The sequence below is a fragment of the Oncorhynchus nerka genome, linkage group LG7 (genome assembly GCF_034236695.1).
Source record: "Oncorhynchus nerka isolate Pitt River linkage group LG7, Oner_Uvic_2.0, whole genome shotgun sequence".
In the NCBI taxonomy this organism is placed as follows: Eukaryota; Metazoa; Chordata; class Actinopteri; order Salmoniformes; family Salmonidae; genus Oncorhynchus; species Oncorhynchus nerka.
The window spans coordinates 50,226,883-50,244,035 of NC_088402.1; the positions used below are offsets into that span (position 1 = coordinate 50,226,883).

General features: G+C 41.7%; 1 protein-coding gene across 1 annotated transcript; it reads left to right on the forward strand.

Moving 5' to 3' along the window:
- Positions 1 to 275: 275 nt before the first annotated feature.
- On the forward strand, positions 276 to 2,623 carry LOC115132773 (amphoterin-induced protein 3-like). Its single transcript, XM_029665512.2, has one exon. The coding sequence runs from the start codon at positions 745 to 747 to the stop codon at positions 1,615 to 1,617; it is 873 nt and encodes a 290-aa protein (XP_029521372.1). The 5' UTR covers positions 276 to 744; the 3' UTR covers positions 1,618 to 2,623.
- The last annotated feature ends 14,530 nt before the right edge of the window (positions 2,624 to 17,153 follow it).

Consider the following 17,153-nt stretch of genomic DNA (forward strand, 5'->3'; position numbering starts at 1 on the left):
GATGTCACCAAGCAGGCCAAAACTCCATCCCACCAAAACAAAATTTCAGGTGGTCTTTTCAAACAGCATTTTCACAATTTCACAGTAATTCCAACCTCAGTGTGGAAATATATATATAAAACACAGAAAAATCACGTTTTTGATTGCACTGGGCCCTTAAAGTGAAAGATCGGAGTCTCAGCGTCATTCTGTTACCTCAGAATTACCCGCTACTGTTTTCATTTAACCAGGGAGCCCCATTTAAATAACACATCTCTTTCCTTGCCTAGGAGACTGGGCCAGAGCAGAATGACCTCTCTCTTCCCTCCAGTTACCACTGTGGTGCTGCTGTATCTCCTGCTACACTCCACCGATGGGACATGTACCTCGGACACACTGAGCTGTGGCTCCCAGGGCCTCACCAGACTTCCCCTCCTCCTGCATCACACCACTGCCACCTTGGACCTCAGCTACAACCGGCTGGGCTGGATATGCCCAGGCAGCTTCTCCAGCCTGCCCAGACTGGACACTGGCCAATAATCAGCTCTGGACCTGTCCTCCAACAGGCTGCAGGTGATGGAGCAGCACTGCCTGCAGGGTTTGTGGAGGCTGGAGGAGCTGCTGCTTTAAAACAACCGTATCACCCACGTGGAGGGTGGGACGCTGAGTGGTCTGAACAGCCTCAGGAAGGTTTACTTCAGCCTCAACCAAATTACAGAATTCCCTTTCTTTTCCATACAGGACCACAGTCATCCGTTTCTCACTATGCTAGACCTATCCTCCAACCGTCTGAACACGCTACCCTGGGAGGATGTGAAGGCACTACCGGTGTCAGTGCAGAAGGGACTGTACCTCCATAACAACTCACTGGTTTGTGAGTGCTCCATGTATGGTGTGTTCTGGCACTGGGAGCAGAGGGGCTTTGACTCAGTCCGGGAGTTTACAGAAGAGAACACCTGTCTGATCTATGGCGAGCCCCGCGCCTCAGTACAGATCCTCCAGCACTCCCGCTACTTCCAGAACTGTACGGTGGGGAAGGTGGTCTCACTGCCTGTGGCTGTTCTCATCTCCAACCTCATGGTGTACGAGGGGGAGAGGGTCCAACTTGACTGCCAAACCTCCCTTCGAGGTAAAGAGCTGTCATACATGTGGGTCTCACCAAATCATGAGCACCTGACCTGGACAAGCTTCAATGACACCCTCATCAACGTGTTCCCTAACGGGACTTTGGAGATCCCAGCAGCCAGGGTGAATGACACGGGAGTCTATGTATGCACGACCCGGGACAACAAACACATGCTGAATGCAACTAGGGAGGTGAATGTCACCGTGGTCAGTACCATGCCTTACTCCTTCAGCACAGGCTACACCACCTTGCTGGGCTGTGTGGTCTCCCTGGTTGTCATACTCATGTACCTCTACCTGACACCCTGCCGGTGTGGGTGCTGTAAGCAGCCCCAGGCCATCCCCATCCCGGCCTACAACCCGGGTACCCTGGCCTCCATCTTCTCCCCCACACTGAGCAACAAGCACGTGGTGTTCATGGAGCCCATGCTGGAGGATCAGAACAGGGGCCTGAGGGTGGCTCTTGCCACGGAGCAGTCCACACTGCAGTGGGAGACCAGCGGACTCACCTAGTTAAACTATGAGAATCTACCGCTGACAAATAGCACTTTGACAATTGAGCCCCTAACTGACAACATACATGTAACAGGTGGTTCTAATGGAAGACTGTAATTACATCCTCGTTCCCCTCCTCTTCATCTCGTGGAAGGCTTCATCTAACTGGACTATCCTTGGGACTAATCGCTGAGCCATGAAGAGAGTGAAAGAGAGCTCCTCACGGGACTGTACAAGGGTTCTTACCAATGTTCCTCCTGTTTCCTCTCCTCTTTGTCTCATTGAAGATCAGGTGTTGAGTTTTGCTGGATTAGACTGTATAATATTTCCCATGCTATTGAGGAGGGTTGGGAGCAAAGTTGATTGAACTTGGGACACTAAAGAGTCTGGAGTATGAAGTTGTGGCACTGGTGACATTTTTGGGACACTAAAGAGTCTGGAGTATGAAGTTGTGGCACTGGTGACATTTTTATCTGCTCTCAGTTAATACAGTAAATTCTCCTATTCTCAAGAACATGAACTCCCCTTCTGTGTGGACTCATTCTACTCCCTTCACAAATGTAAACGTGTAAGAATGGGCAGATTGCAGACAGATTTCCACTAACATTCGACAATTAATTTAAATCCATAAATGGGAGTGTTTGAGTGGACACGTGTGTGTGAAAGGGGTGGAACAAAATTGGGCAACAGTGAAGAGGATCCCTATTGGGAGATATATTTTGGACTTGGCCAACTTCCATGAAAGCTGTTAGAGCAATAGAGTGTGTTTGGAATTAAAATGATTTTCATGGGATTATAGTTAAGTGTGATTACAGGTAGATGTCAATGTATCTAAAACAAATGGTAAATGTAAATGGTTTTATATCAAGGGAAATTAAGTAGATTACAGCTAGAAGATAGTTGGATAAAGTGCATTATATTTTGTTGTTTCATTAGCCTTATTAATTCTGTACAGTTAATGTAACCACATTGATATAAAACATTTAGGTACTCTATACAAACTCCTGATCCTGATTTATTAATAAATCTTTATTGGACCCTTAAATTAAAATGTGTGCTTGTCATTGTTGGGACTGAGAGCATGTAAAAAAGAAGATACAGAATGTATTCAAATACTAACACAAAATCAAGAAGGATTAACAACATTTTGCTGTAGGAAAATAGGCTACCCGCACTTTGAAATATTGGACTGCAAAAGAGGAATTATCATGCCGTGTAATCTGATAATCCTAAAGTAGGGCCTTTAATAACATATAGGTTGCAATTTAACTAATTAAATTCATGTTTACACTGTGTCCTAGTTACAAACCCTTAAAACCACAATCCTCTTCCTGTGAGGTGAGTCTACCTGTGTTACTAGCATACCTAGCACAGGAGGTTGGTGTCACCTTAATTGGGGAGAACGGGCTTGTGGTAATGACTGGAGGGGAATTACTGGAATGCTATCAAATACATCAAACACATGGTTTCCATTTGTTTTATGCCATTCGATTTTACCCTTATTTTACCAGGTAAATTGACTGAGAACACATTTTCATTTACAGCAACGACCTGGGGAATAGTTACAGGGGAGAGGAGGGCGAATGAATGAGCCATCCTCCCCTCAGCAGCATCCTGTGCTACTTAGTAACATTCGGATTCTACAGAACCCAAAATACTGAAACTCCTAGAAACACTAGACCACACATATCTCCTATCAACTTGTTGCAACGCAATCTAGCCCCGACAATAATGACGTTAGTTCTATGATGGTCATGTTTATCTGGCGTGTGGCACTGGCTGCACAGGAACCTCAATAAGCATGTTGTCACGAATACCACCGAAGGTGGCTCCCCTTCCTGCTCGGGTGGCGATCGGCGGTCGTCGTCGTCGGTCTATTAACTGCCACCGATCCCTTTTTCCTTTTCGTTTGTTTTTGTCTAATTGTTTTCACCTGTTCCTTGTTGGGGTTTTGGGATGGGTGTTATTTAAATTAGTTTTGCCCGCTGGTGTTTGTGCGTGCTTGTTGGTTGTTACGTTTGGTGATGTATCGTGTTTTGGGTTTTTCGCTGTCCAGTGTGCGTCTAGGTTTTGGGTTGGTTTTGCGCCAGTGTTTTGGGCATTCACCCCGGTTTTGGACCTGTTACGATTTGAAGGGCATTAAAGCGTTTTCCCGTTCATTTCGTTATCTGCATCTGACTCCTCACTCATTCCACTCACCCGTCGTTACACATGTCAACAACAAGCCAAAAACACACCACCAACTGGAATAGCCCACAAAGACTGCATCTCTTTGATCCATCAGAGCAGAACACTTTGGTACAGACACCCCCAAACAAGACCCGAAGTGACAAATTATAGGATTTTTCACTTTCTCCAAGCAAATCTGAAGTGAAATATTATGGTTTGTTTTTGCTTTGTTGTGTTGTTTTAATCTAGCAGGCTTTAAATGGCAGTCTCGCTGCAATATTAGAAACGGGAGTGCGGGTGCACCAAAAAACGGGGCAGACACACACACCAGAAATGGATGGATGTAGAGCTGTGATAGGAGAATTCAGCAAAGCTAAAGCCTCTGACAGTGAGAACATTATGGCAGTGGCAAAGAGAACACCAGCTAACACTTTTGGTTCCTTGGAAGTTGTGGGAAGATATGATTTTGGTGTCCCATCAGTTCTGGGAAGAAAGCCGTATGTTTCCTGATCGGTAAAACTGTAACGTTCTGAGAACGGGACTGAAAATTTCGCCTCTTCTGGGAATGTTTATTTTTAGGTTGCAGGGAGGATCTAAAAACGTTTTACTCTGGTTCCTTGAACATTTTCTTGGGAGGTTTTATTGATGCTCCTGGGAGGTTTTTAATAACTTCCTTAACTTTCATAGAATGTCCCAATAACACTCCAAGCACAGATAGGACACATGGAAATGAATTCTTAGGCATTAATCATGCAAAGACATATATTTTTATTGTGACACGGCATATGTGATATTCAAACCGATAATCTTCTGTTCTCTATCAATGGAATTAGTCTATTGCGCCAACAGAATGGGGCTAGCATGCCATTGTTTTTGTTACTCATACAAAGCAGTTCATTTTAGTCTATTCAAACAGACCCTATTTCAAAGGAAACAAGCACTCATTAAGATCAGGTGTGGTCAATTGACCACTAATTAGTGGCTGCATCCAACTCACCTGGACACAATTTACAAGAGTGGATAGAGTTTTGTTAATGCTGAGAATGAAATGTATACACAATAGAAAGAAGAGTGGGAGGCCCCTGTGCACAACTGAGCAAGAGGTCAAGTACATTAGAGTGTCTAGTTTGTGAAACAGACACCCCACAGGTCCTCAAATGTCAGCTTCATTAAAGAGTACCCCCAAAACACCAGCCTCAACGTCAACAGTGAAGTGGCAAATCCAGGATGCTGGCCTTCTAGGCAGAGTTGTAAAGAAAAAACAATATCTCAGACTGGCCAATAAGAAGAAAAGATGAAGATGGGCAAAAGAACACAGACACTGGACAAAGGAACTCTGCCTAGAAGGCCAGCATCCCGGAGTTGGCTATTCACTGTTGACATTGAGACTGGTGTTTTGTGGTACTATAACTTCAATATGCTATTTACATAAATAAGACCTACACCATTTTTAACAGCACATTACTCAACACTCATTTCATCTATGGTAGGCCTACAGTATATTAAAAAGTGTTTTTTTCAATGACGTGACTCTCCGCCAATAATTAGATTTAGAGGATTGGAGAACTCTAAATTAATATCTAAGTGGCATTTTCCATTAGGATCTGTGAGAATATCTGAGAATATCTAAGGGGCTTTTATATCATTCTAAATTAATTAATAATAATAATAATCGCTTTGTTTAAAAAGTAATGAGATTGAGATTTTGTTTTCATTTAACATTGAGTGAGAAAAAGGCCATTCTTGAACATGGGATGAGACATTCTCACTAATTTGTAAATAAAGTCAGTTTGTTATTTAGAATTATTTATTTTTGGAGAAGCCTAACTTGATTATTTAGCAGACATCACTTGCTTAAATTCATAAAGATGATGAGCGATCGGCAAAGGCAATCTGTTGTCACGACTTCTGCCGAAGTCTTGCTGGCAGGATGTACTGTTTTTTATTCTGTATATATGAATTACAAATCAGCCTTTATTTAATCATGTTTCTAGTCTATTGCATAGTTACAATGTGTAATCATTGTCCCAGGAGCAGGAGTGGTAAACACTGTTGAAGTGTATAACTGTAATACATACATGCAGACACAGCATCATTCAAAGAATGGAGTTTGATACACCTGGTATTGGATATGACTGAAAAAAAACTTGCTAAATAGCGATTTGAGTAAAGTAACTTTATGACAAAAAATATACACAATCGCTTGTCTCTACATTACCTAAGATATTCCTCTCAATTGTACATTTTTTGCTTGACTCGTTATGACGTTATAATTACTGAATTTGCTTCTACCATAATGTTTTTCAGCCATCTTTGCTGAAGAAAGTCACCAGGGACAGGTGGCTCGGGTCAAATTCGTCATTGGAATCACTCGATATGATTGGTCCTTGGGACCCAAATGCATAATGAGTGCTCTAACTCCCCCTTGTGGTGGTCTGGAGCAATGAAGCCGATGGTTACCTCTTAAGTCGTGTGGTGTAAGCTCGCAACTTTTAAAGCAGGAACCACTATACATGGGAGAATACGGCAGGTTTTCTTGTCATAGTCTTACATTTTTAAGCATAATTTCTCTTTACTTTTTTTTGGGAGAAATTCTCATCACTTTACAAGATCCCTGTAACCCTTAAAGAGTGTGCAATTGTTTTAGATGCCATTCCCTCAGATGTTGCTTTATTATTCAGCAACGTGCCAAGACCTGAGTCCGGTTGAATAAAATATCTTAAGTGTTCCCCTTAATGGTTTACCTTAAGGAATAATTGTCCCTTACCGTTTGCCACAACTTTGGGAGTTTGCTTGGGGTCATTGTCCATTTGGAAGACCCATTTGTGACCAAGCTTTAACTTCCTGACTGATGTCTTGAGATGTTGCTTCAATATATCCACATCATTTTCCTTTCTAATGTTGCCATCTATTTTGTGAAGTGCACCAGTCCCTCCTGCAGCAAAGCACCCCCACAACATGATGCTGCCACCCCCGTGCTTCTCGGTTGGGATGGTGTCCTTCGGCTTACAAGCCTCCACCTTTTTCCTCTAAACATAATGATGGTAATTATGGTCAAACAGATCTATTTTTGTTTCATCAGACCAGAGGACATTTCTCCAAAAAGTACCATCTTTGTCCCCATGTGCAGTTGCAAACCGTAGTCTGGCTTTTTCATGGAGGTTTTGGAGCAGTGGCTTCTTCCTTGCTGAGCAGCCTTTCAGGTTATGTAGATATAGGAATCATTTTACTGAGGATATAGATACTTTTGTACCCGTTTCCTCCAGCATCTTCACAAGGTCCTTTGCTGTTGCTCTGGGATTGATTTGCATTTTCGGCAGCAAAGTACATTCATCTCTAGGAGAGAGAACTGTCTCCTTCCTGAGCAGTATGATGGCTGTGTGGTCCCATGGTGTTTATACTTGCGTACTATTGTTTGTACAGGTACCTTCAGGCGTTTGGAAATTTCTCCCAAGGATGAACCAGACTTATGGAGGTCTACAATTTGTTTCTGAGGTCTTGGCTGATTTCTTTTGACTTCCCCATGATGTCAATCAAGGAGGCATTGAGTTTGAAGGTAGGCCTTGAAATACATCCACAGGTACAACTCCAATTGACTCAAATGATGTCAATTAGCCTATCAGAAGATTCTAAAGCCATGACATCATTTTCTGGAATTTTCCAAGCTGTTTAAAGGCACAGTCAACTTAGTGTATGTAAACTTCTGACCCACTGGAATTTTAATACAATGAATTATAAGTGAAATAATCTGTCTGTAAACAATTGTTAGAAAAATTACTTGTGTCATGCACAAAACTATAGTTTGTTAACAAGAAATTTGTGGAGTAGTTGAAAAACAAGTTTTAATGACTCCAACCTAAGTGTATGTAAACTTCCGACTTCAACTGTATGTTCTTGAGTTAAATGGTAACTCATTAAATAAACTTTTCCTGTGGTGCCCCAAATTACCAATGGATTAATTGTTACATGATTAATTTAATTGAGATGAATTAATTCATTAAGATTTAAACATAGTAGATAATTATTTGATAAATAGCAGTCATCACATTAATTATATTCACACCAAGACACCCCATAATTCCTATCTTTGTAGGATATTCACCACAATCATGTATTCAATTGTGTATGTCTTATCAGGCATATATTAACACATATACAAATGATTTTTCCTGCAGTTTGAACAACCAAAAAAGCACATGGAATGGGATATTTCAAGCCACATTTCAAACCCCCTTTGTAGTTTTATGCAATTAGGCTAAATGCAATGCAATTTCATCTACTATTTCTGGAGAAGTGCAAATATGACATGTAAGATGGTTCCTTGATGTTTATAAAACATTACATTTGCAAGCAGTATAACAGCTCCAGCGGAAGGTTGGTATACACCCTATAACTGTATTTAGATGTAGTCTATTTAAAATAAGTTGTTTAATTTTTATTAGAATTTGATTAGAATTATCCATAATCTTTAGGCCTTGTGAATAAGCAAGATTAAATTCACGAGGCTATTGATTACGTTTGGCATGTCCATGTCCAGACTGCAATTTTCAGTAGCACCTAGCACCCATATCAGTGTGAATGCTATAGCCTATGTTTAACAATGTATTTCCATATTTAAGCAATGTAGTGCTGCTGCTCCAGTTTCAACTGTTCTGCCTGTGATTATTATTATTTGACCATGCTGGTCATTTATGAACATTTGAACATCTTGGCCATGTTCTGTTATAATCTCCACCCGGCACAGCTAGAAGAGGACTGGCCACCCCGCATAGCCTGGTTCCTCTCTAGGTTTCTTCCTACGTTTTTGGCCTTTCTAGGGAGTTTTTCCTAGCCACCGTGCTTCTACACCTGCATTGCTTGCTGTTTGGGGTTTTAGGCTGGGTTTCTGTACAGCACTTTGAGATATCAGCTGATGTACGAAGGGCTATATAAATAAATTTGATTTGATTTAGTTAGAATAATGTCGGCTGCAAACATGTTAAAAATATTTAGCAAATATGGGGCAGGCTATTTAACGAACTAACATTCAAATTGGTGTTCATGACAACATAATACATAAAAGACCGTAAATACACAAGTAACCACACATTTAGCCATTGAGCATGTACTGATTGGCCAGTGAAGAGCCAAGCATCGACACACCCACAAATTGTTTATTCATCAAAACCCAGCCCTTTCATTCCACCGTCAGATACTGTGGGCATATTTCCAGTTGTGGAAATAGCTCAAATATACTGAACAACAATATAAACGCAACATACAACAATTTCAAAGATTTTACTGAGGAAATTGAATTAAATTCATTAGGCCCTAATCTATGGATTTCACTTGACTGGGAATACAGATATGTATCTGTTGGTCACTGATACCTTTAAAACAGTGAGCCTCCTGACAGGTTTGGAATATCAAGAAGCTGATTAAACAGCATAATCATTACACAGCTGTACCTTGTGCTGGGGACAATAAAAGGCCATTAAAATGTGAAGTTTTGTCACACAACACAATGCCACAGATGTCTCAAGTTTTGAGGGAGCGTGCAATTGGCATGCTGACTGCAGGAATGTCCACCAGAGCTGTTGCCAGATAATTTAATGTTAATTTCTCTACTATAATCCGCATACAACATCATTTTAGAGAATTTGTCAGTGTGTCCAACCGGCCTCACAACCGCATACCGCGTGTGTGGCATTGTGTGGGCGAGCAGTTTGCTCATGATGACGTTGTGAACAGAGTGCCCCATGGTGGCGGTGGAGTTATGGTATTGGCAGGCATAAGCTATGGACAATGAACACAATTGCATTTTATAGATGACAATTTCAATGTTCAAAGATACCGTGACGAGATCCTGAGGCCCATTTTCATGCCATTCATCCACCATCATCACCAAATGATAATGCACGGCCCCATGTCGCAAGGATCTGTACACAATTCCTGGAAGCTGAAAATGTCCCAGTTCTTTCATGGCCTGCATACTCACCAGACATGTCACCCATTGAACATGTTTGTGATACTCTGGATTGACTTGTACGACAGCGTGTACCGCCAATATCCAGCAACTTCACACAGCCATTGAAGAGGATTGGGACAACTTTCAGCCACAACAGCTGCATATCTGTATTCCCGGTCATGTGAAGTCCATAGATTATGGCCTAATGAATTTGTTTCAATAGTCTGATTTCCTTATATGAAACTATAACTCAGTAAAATCTTAGAAATTATTGCATGTTGCTTTTATGTTTTTGTTCAATATGAATCAGATATGGTGATGGTCTTCTCAAAATCAAGTCGAGGCTAATTATAATCATCCTCATTATCATCTGTCACCTTCATCTTCTTGAATCCCATCATCATCATCATCATCACAAATGCTTAGTATGGAACACGAGAGCGCCTGATTTCATGACATCATGCAGACAAGCACACTTTAAATAAATGCAAAGCATCAGAAGCATCACCACTCCAATCTCAAGGGAGAACACATCACCCTCCCAACAACTAACACAGACTACAGAGTGTTGGTCAATAAATACATGATCTCAGTACATTTTAAATTATCGACCTGTACCCTGCACCAGACTCATGATTACACTACATGACCAAAAGTATGTGCTCGCTGAACATCTCATGTTAATATGGGGTTGCGAAAACAGGCTCCACTCTTTTGGGAAGGCTTTCCACTAGATGTTGCAACATTGCTGCAAGGACTTGCTTCCATTCAGCCACAAACGCATTAGTGAGGTCGGGCACTGATGTTGGGCAATTAGGCCTGGCTCGCAGTCTGCGTTCTAATTCAGTCAGTCAAGTTCTTCCACACTGATCTTGACTAACCATTTCTGTATGGACCTCGCTTTGTGCACTTGGGCCTTCCCCAAACTGTTGCCACAAAGTTGGATGCACAGAATCGTCTAGAATCCCATTGTATGCTGTATTGTTAAGATTCCTCTTCACTGGATCTAAGGGACCTAGCCTGAACAATGAAAACAGCCCCAGACTATTATTCCTCCTCCACCAAACATTACAGTTGGCACTCTGCACTGAGGCAGTTAGTGTTCTCCTGACACCCGCCAAACACAGATTCCTCCGTCGGACTGTCAGATGGTGAAGAGTGATTCATCGCGCCAGAGAACGCATTTCCACTGCTCCAGCCGACACTTGGCATGGTGATCTTAGACTTGTATGCAGCTGCTCGGCCATGGAAACCCATTTCATGAAGCTCCAGACGAACTGCTCTTGTGCTGATGTTGCTTCCAGAGGCAGTTTGGAACTCGATAGGGAATGTTGCAACCGAGGACAGACAATTTTTACGCGCTACTTGCATCAGCACCTGGCAGTCCCGTTCTGTGAACTTGTTTGCGGCTGAGCTATTGTTGCTCCTAGACGTTTCCACTTTACAATAACAGCACTTACAGTTGACCAGGGCAGCTCCAGCAAGGCCGACATTTGACCAACTGACTTGTTAGAAAGGTGGCATCTTGTGACGGTGCCACATTGAAAGTCACTGAACTCTTCAGTAAGGCCATTCTACTGTAAATGTTTGTCTGTGGAGATTGCATGGCGGTGTGCTCGATTTTATACATCTGTAAGCAATGGGTGTGGCTGAAATAGCCACTAATATAATCCACTAATTTGAGGGGGTGTCCACATACCTTTGTATATATAATGAACAACACTATAATTAGTCTATGTCATGACCAGTTATCATGGGTTTTTGCATTAGAGATGATTTAGGACAGGGCTATTGCATGAGAGCTAGGGTCATGTTTTAGGGAGATTACCACAGGGATAGAACCAGGTGCTTTGTCAATTATGCCTTTGCTAAATCCCTTTAATCATACATTTTTTTCCCCACCATTCCAACGCAAAACACACAGCAGGGATGAGAGTCCTGTTGTTCGGTTGTTGTTTGGATGAGAATGGATGTTAAAGCATCCGCATGACTGCAATGTGACCAAGTCAGGCGGGTGTTAAGAGTGGCGGTTAGCCTCAGAGAATCTAGATATATTTTGTAATGTCTCTGGATTACAAGCAAATTGTATTATATTATGTATTGGAACTTTTACATTACTGTGTAGTTTACCTATAAAATGGTCTGACAGTGAAGTAGACATACTCGGTATTCACATCCCAAAATAAATAAATGATCTCTTTACAATACATTTTAATAGAACGTTATCCAAATTACATAAGATCTTGCTACCATGAAAGGAAAATACCTGTCTATTTGTGGAAAAATTACCCTGATTAACTCTTTAATCATATACAAAAAATGCCAGTAAACAACCAATTATTGCTCACATATAACCTTAATCATATGTTATGTGATTCACAGCTATACATCAGACTCATTTTCATAATGTTCAGGTCAACAGAACTTTGACCTTTGATATCTAGGGTATATATCAGAATTACCTGTATAAATAACTTTTAAAAAGAAACCCTGATACATTTTTAAGTGGTTCTGAAAGGTCATGAAATGTTCTAATTATATATAACCTTTGGAAATCAACAGCCACTCTTTAGAAATTGCAAATATTGTGCATTTACAATAGAATGTTATGCATTATAATTGTATGGAACTGGGCAGCTATGTTTTAGGATTGTCACTTTGGTGATAGAGGCACCAAATTTCACACACAGCTAGGTCAGTGTTTCAAAAACATGTATAGACAAAAGATGGCGCCGACAGAGAGGGCTGCCTCACTTCTAGTCCTTAGGAAATTTAGCAGCATTTTGTTTTTTTATGTATTATTTCTTACATTGTTATCCCAGAAAATCTTAAGTGTTATTACATACAGCCAGAAAGAACTATTGGATATCAGAGCGACGTCAACTTCCCAGCACTACGACCAGGAATACGAATTTCCCAAAGCGGGTCCTTTTTCCGCACCACCCAGGACATTTGAACTGATTCCAGAGGCCAACCCAAAACAACGCCGCTGGAGAAGAGAGAGACGGAGCGGTCTTCTGGTCAGACTTCGTAGGTGCGCACACCACCCACCGCTTCTGAATATAATACTCACTCCAGTCCCTAGATAACAAGGTCGACAAAATCAGGGCAAGGGTTGCCTTCCAGAGAGACATCAGGGATTGTAACATACTCTGTTTCATGGAAACATGGCTCTCTCGGGATATGCTGTCGGTGTTGATACAGCAACCTGGATTCTCAGTGCGTCGCACCAACAGGAATCAAAATCTCTCCGGAAAGAGCGGGGGTGTATGTTTCATAATGAACAACTCATGGTGTAATTGTAACAACATACAGGAATTCAGTCCTTTTGTTCACCTGACCTAGAATTCCTCACAATCAAATGCAGACTGTATTATCTCCCAAGACAATTCTCTTCGGTTATTGTCACAGCCATGTATATCCCCACTTCTGTCTGATACCAAGACGGCCCTAAAGGAACATCACTGGACTTTATGCAAACTGGAAACCACATATCCTGAGGCTGCATTTATTGTGGCTGGGGATCTTAACAGAGCAAATTTGAGAACAAGGCTACCTAAATTCTGTTAGCATATCGACTGTAGCACTCGCGCTGGAAAAACACTGTACCACTGTTCCTCTAACTTCTGCGATGCATAAAAGGCCCTCCCCCGCCCTCCTTTCAGCAAATCTGACCATGACTCCATTTTGCTCCTCCCTTCCTACAGGCAAAAACTCAAACAGGAAGTACCCATGCTAAGGACTATTCAACGCTGGTCTGACCAATTGTAATCCACGCTTCAAGATTGTTTTGATCACGTGGACTGGGATATGTTCCAGGTAGCCTCAAAGAATAATATTAACGTATAAGCTGATTCGGTGAGTGAGTTTATAAGGAAGTGTATAGGAGATTTTGGACACACTGTGACTATTAAAACCTACCCTAACCAGAAACCGTGGATAGATAGCCGCATTCGTGCAAAACTGAAAGTGCAAACCAGGTGACTGGGAATATGACCAAATACAAACAGTGTAGTTATTCACTCCGCAAGGCAATCAAACAAGCAAAATGTCAATATAGAGACAGAGTGGAGTCGCAATTCAATGGCTCAGACACTAAATGTATGTGGCAGGGTCTACAGACAATCACAGACTAGAAAAGGAAAACCAGCCACGTCTCGGACACCGACGTCTTGCTTCCAAACAAACTAAACACCTTATTTGCCCGCTTTGAGGATACTACAGTGCCACCGACGCGGACCGCTACCAAGGACTGTGGGATATCCTTCTCTGTGGCCGAGTAAGACATTTAAACGTGTTAACCCTCGCAAGGCTGCCAGCCCAGACGGTATCCCTAGCCGCATCCTCAGAGAATGCGCAGACCAGCTGGCTGGTGTGTTTCCGGACATATTAAATCTATCCCTATCCCAGTCTGATGTCCCAACATGCTTCAAGATGGCCACCATTGCTCCTGTACACAAGAATGCAATGTTAACTGAACTAAATGAGTATCGCCCCGTAGCACTCACTTCTGTCATCATGAAGTGCTTTGAGTGACTAGTCAAGGATCATATCACCTCCACCTTACCTGTCACCCTAGACCCACTTCAATTTGCTTACCGCCCCAATAAGTCCACAGACGATGCAACCGCAATCACACTGCATACTGCCCTATCCCATCTGGACAAGCGGAATACCTATGTAAGAATGCTGTTCATTGACTATAGCTCAGCATTCAACACCATAGTACCCTCCAAGCTCATCATTAAGCTTAAGACCATGGGTCTCAACCCCGCCCTGTGCAAAAGGGTCCTGGACTTACTGACGGTCTGCCCCCAGGTCGTGAAGGTAGGAAATAATATCTTCACTTTGCTGATCCTCAACACTGGGGCCCCACAAGGGTGGGTGCTCAGCCCCCTCCTTGTACTCCCTGTTCACCCATGACTGCGTGGCCATCCACACCTCCAACTCAATTATCAAGTTTCCAGACGACACAACAGTAGTAGGCTTGATTACCAATAATGACGAGACAGCCTACAGGGAGGAGGTGAGGCCTCTCGGAATGTGGTGTCAGGAAAATAACCTCTCTCTCAACAAAACAAAGGAGATGATTGTGGAGTTCAGGAAAGAGCAGAGGGAGCACCCCCTGTCCACATCCACAGGACAGCAGTGAATAAGGTGAAAGGTTACTCAGCGTGCACATCACTAACAAACTGAAATAGTCCACCCACACAGACATTGTGGTGAAGAAGCTGCAACAGTGCCTCTTCAACCTCAGGAGACTTAAGAAATGTGTCTTGTCACCTAAAACCCTCACAAACTTTTACAGGTGCACAACTGAGAGCATCCTGTTGGGCTGTATCACAGCCTGTTACGACTGCACCACCCATAACCACAGGGCTCTCCAGAAGGTGGTGCGATCTACACAACACATCACCGGGGACAAACTACCTGCCCTTTTTGGCCTTCCTGTCACAGGAAGGCCAAAAAGATCATGAAGGGCAACAACCACCCGAGTCACTGCCTGTTCACGCTGCTACCATCCAGAAGGCGAGGTCAGTACAGGTGCATCAATGCTGGGACCGAAAGACTGAAACACAGCTTCTATCTCAAGGACATCTCACAGTTAAACAGCCATCAATATCTCGGAGAGGATGCTGCATACATACAGAATTGAAAAAAATTGGCCACTTTAATAAACATTAGTAACTTTAATAATGACACTTTAATGTTTACATATCTTTCATTACTCATCTCATATGTATATACTGTATTCTATACTATCTATGCACGTTAGCCTATGCCGCTCTGTCAATGCTCATCCATATATTTATATTATATATTCTTATTCCATTCCTTTACATAGATTTGTGTGTATTAGGTATTTGTTGTGGAATTGTTGGATATTACTTGTCAGATATTGCTGCACTGTCAGAACTAGAAGCACAAGCATTTTGCTACACTCGCAATAACATCTGCTAACCATGTGTATGTGACCAATAACATTTTATTTGATTTACAATCGCTTATTTAAACTGTTAACCCCAGTGTTGGGTAGGTTACTTTCTAAACGTAATAATTTACCGTTACTAGTTACCTGTCTAAAATTGTAATCAGTAACATAATTTTTGGATTACCCAAACTCAGTAACGTAATCTGATACTTTTAGATTACTTTCCCTTTAAGAGGCATTAGAAGAAGACAAAATATATGTTACAAATCAATGTTAAAGTTTACATAGCTGTCCATACATTTTTCTTTATGGGTTGGTTATGTAGGCTTTTTCTAACCCATTGCTTTCTACTACATGTAATAATACGATTAAACTATATCTTTACATTTAATTAATTTATAAATCCAAAATTGGATGTAGCAACTACAGATTGCCCCTTTAAGTCTATCAAAAGTGTGAGAGTTTCAGCCTGTGTGTCACACCCTGACCATAGTTTGCTTTGTATGTTCTATGTTTTGTTTGGTCAGGGTGTGATCTGAGTGGGCATTCTATGTTGGATGTCTTGTTTGTCTGTTTCTGTGTTTGGGCCTGATATGGTACTCAATCAGAGGCAGGTGTTAGTCATTGTCTCTGATTGGGAGCCATATTTAGGTAGCCTGTTTTGTGTTGGGTTTTGTGGGTGTTTGTTCCTGTCTTTGTGTTTGTTACACCAGATAGGGCCGTTTTCGGTTTTTCATGTTTTCTTGTTTTGTATATTGTTCTATTTTCATCTTTACGCTGCGTTTTGGTCCGCCTCTCTTTCAACAGAAGAAAACCGTTACACTGTGTCCATTAGGCCTATGAATTTGTTTTTTTATCAGCATGATTTTTAATATTTTTTTAACCTTTATTTAACTAGGCAAGTCAGTTAAGAACAAATTCTTATTTTCAATGACAACCTAGGAACAGTGGATTAACTGCCTTGTTCATGGGCAGAACAACACTTTTATTTTTACCTTTGCAGCTCAGGGATTTGATCTTGCAACCTTTCGGTTACTAGCCAATAGGCTACCTGCTTGAGCATTGAAAGCCCACCTTTTATTCCATGGGATCCGCACAATACAGCTGTTGCAAGAGCGCATTTTTCACTTGCTGTAAAAAACAATGATTGCTAGGCAGCTTAAATGTCTTACATTCAACCATTGTTGGGTTCAAATACACATTTAGATTTGTGAACAGCCATCCATAACAACCACAATAGGTAAGGCGCAAATAGGTCAATGAGAGAGCAGGAGTGTGATTCACATCAATGTGCTATGTAGATATTGTTAGCAGTTGATGTTATTATTCAATAACACAGACTTCAAAGCAAATCAGGGGGAGAAAAATAGGTTTATTCAAAGATTTTAAAAAAAAATCATAGTTATGCTGGGAAGTAGATGGTCATTCTTCCCTGTTCTCAATGATTCTCCACAGAACAAAGTGACAGGATGTAATTTATAACCCAACCCTAGCCTGTGGTTGACC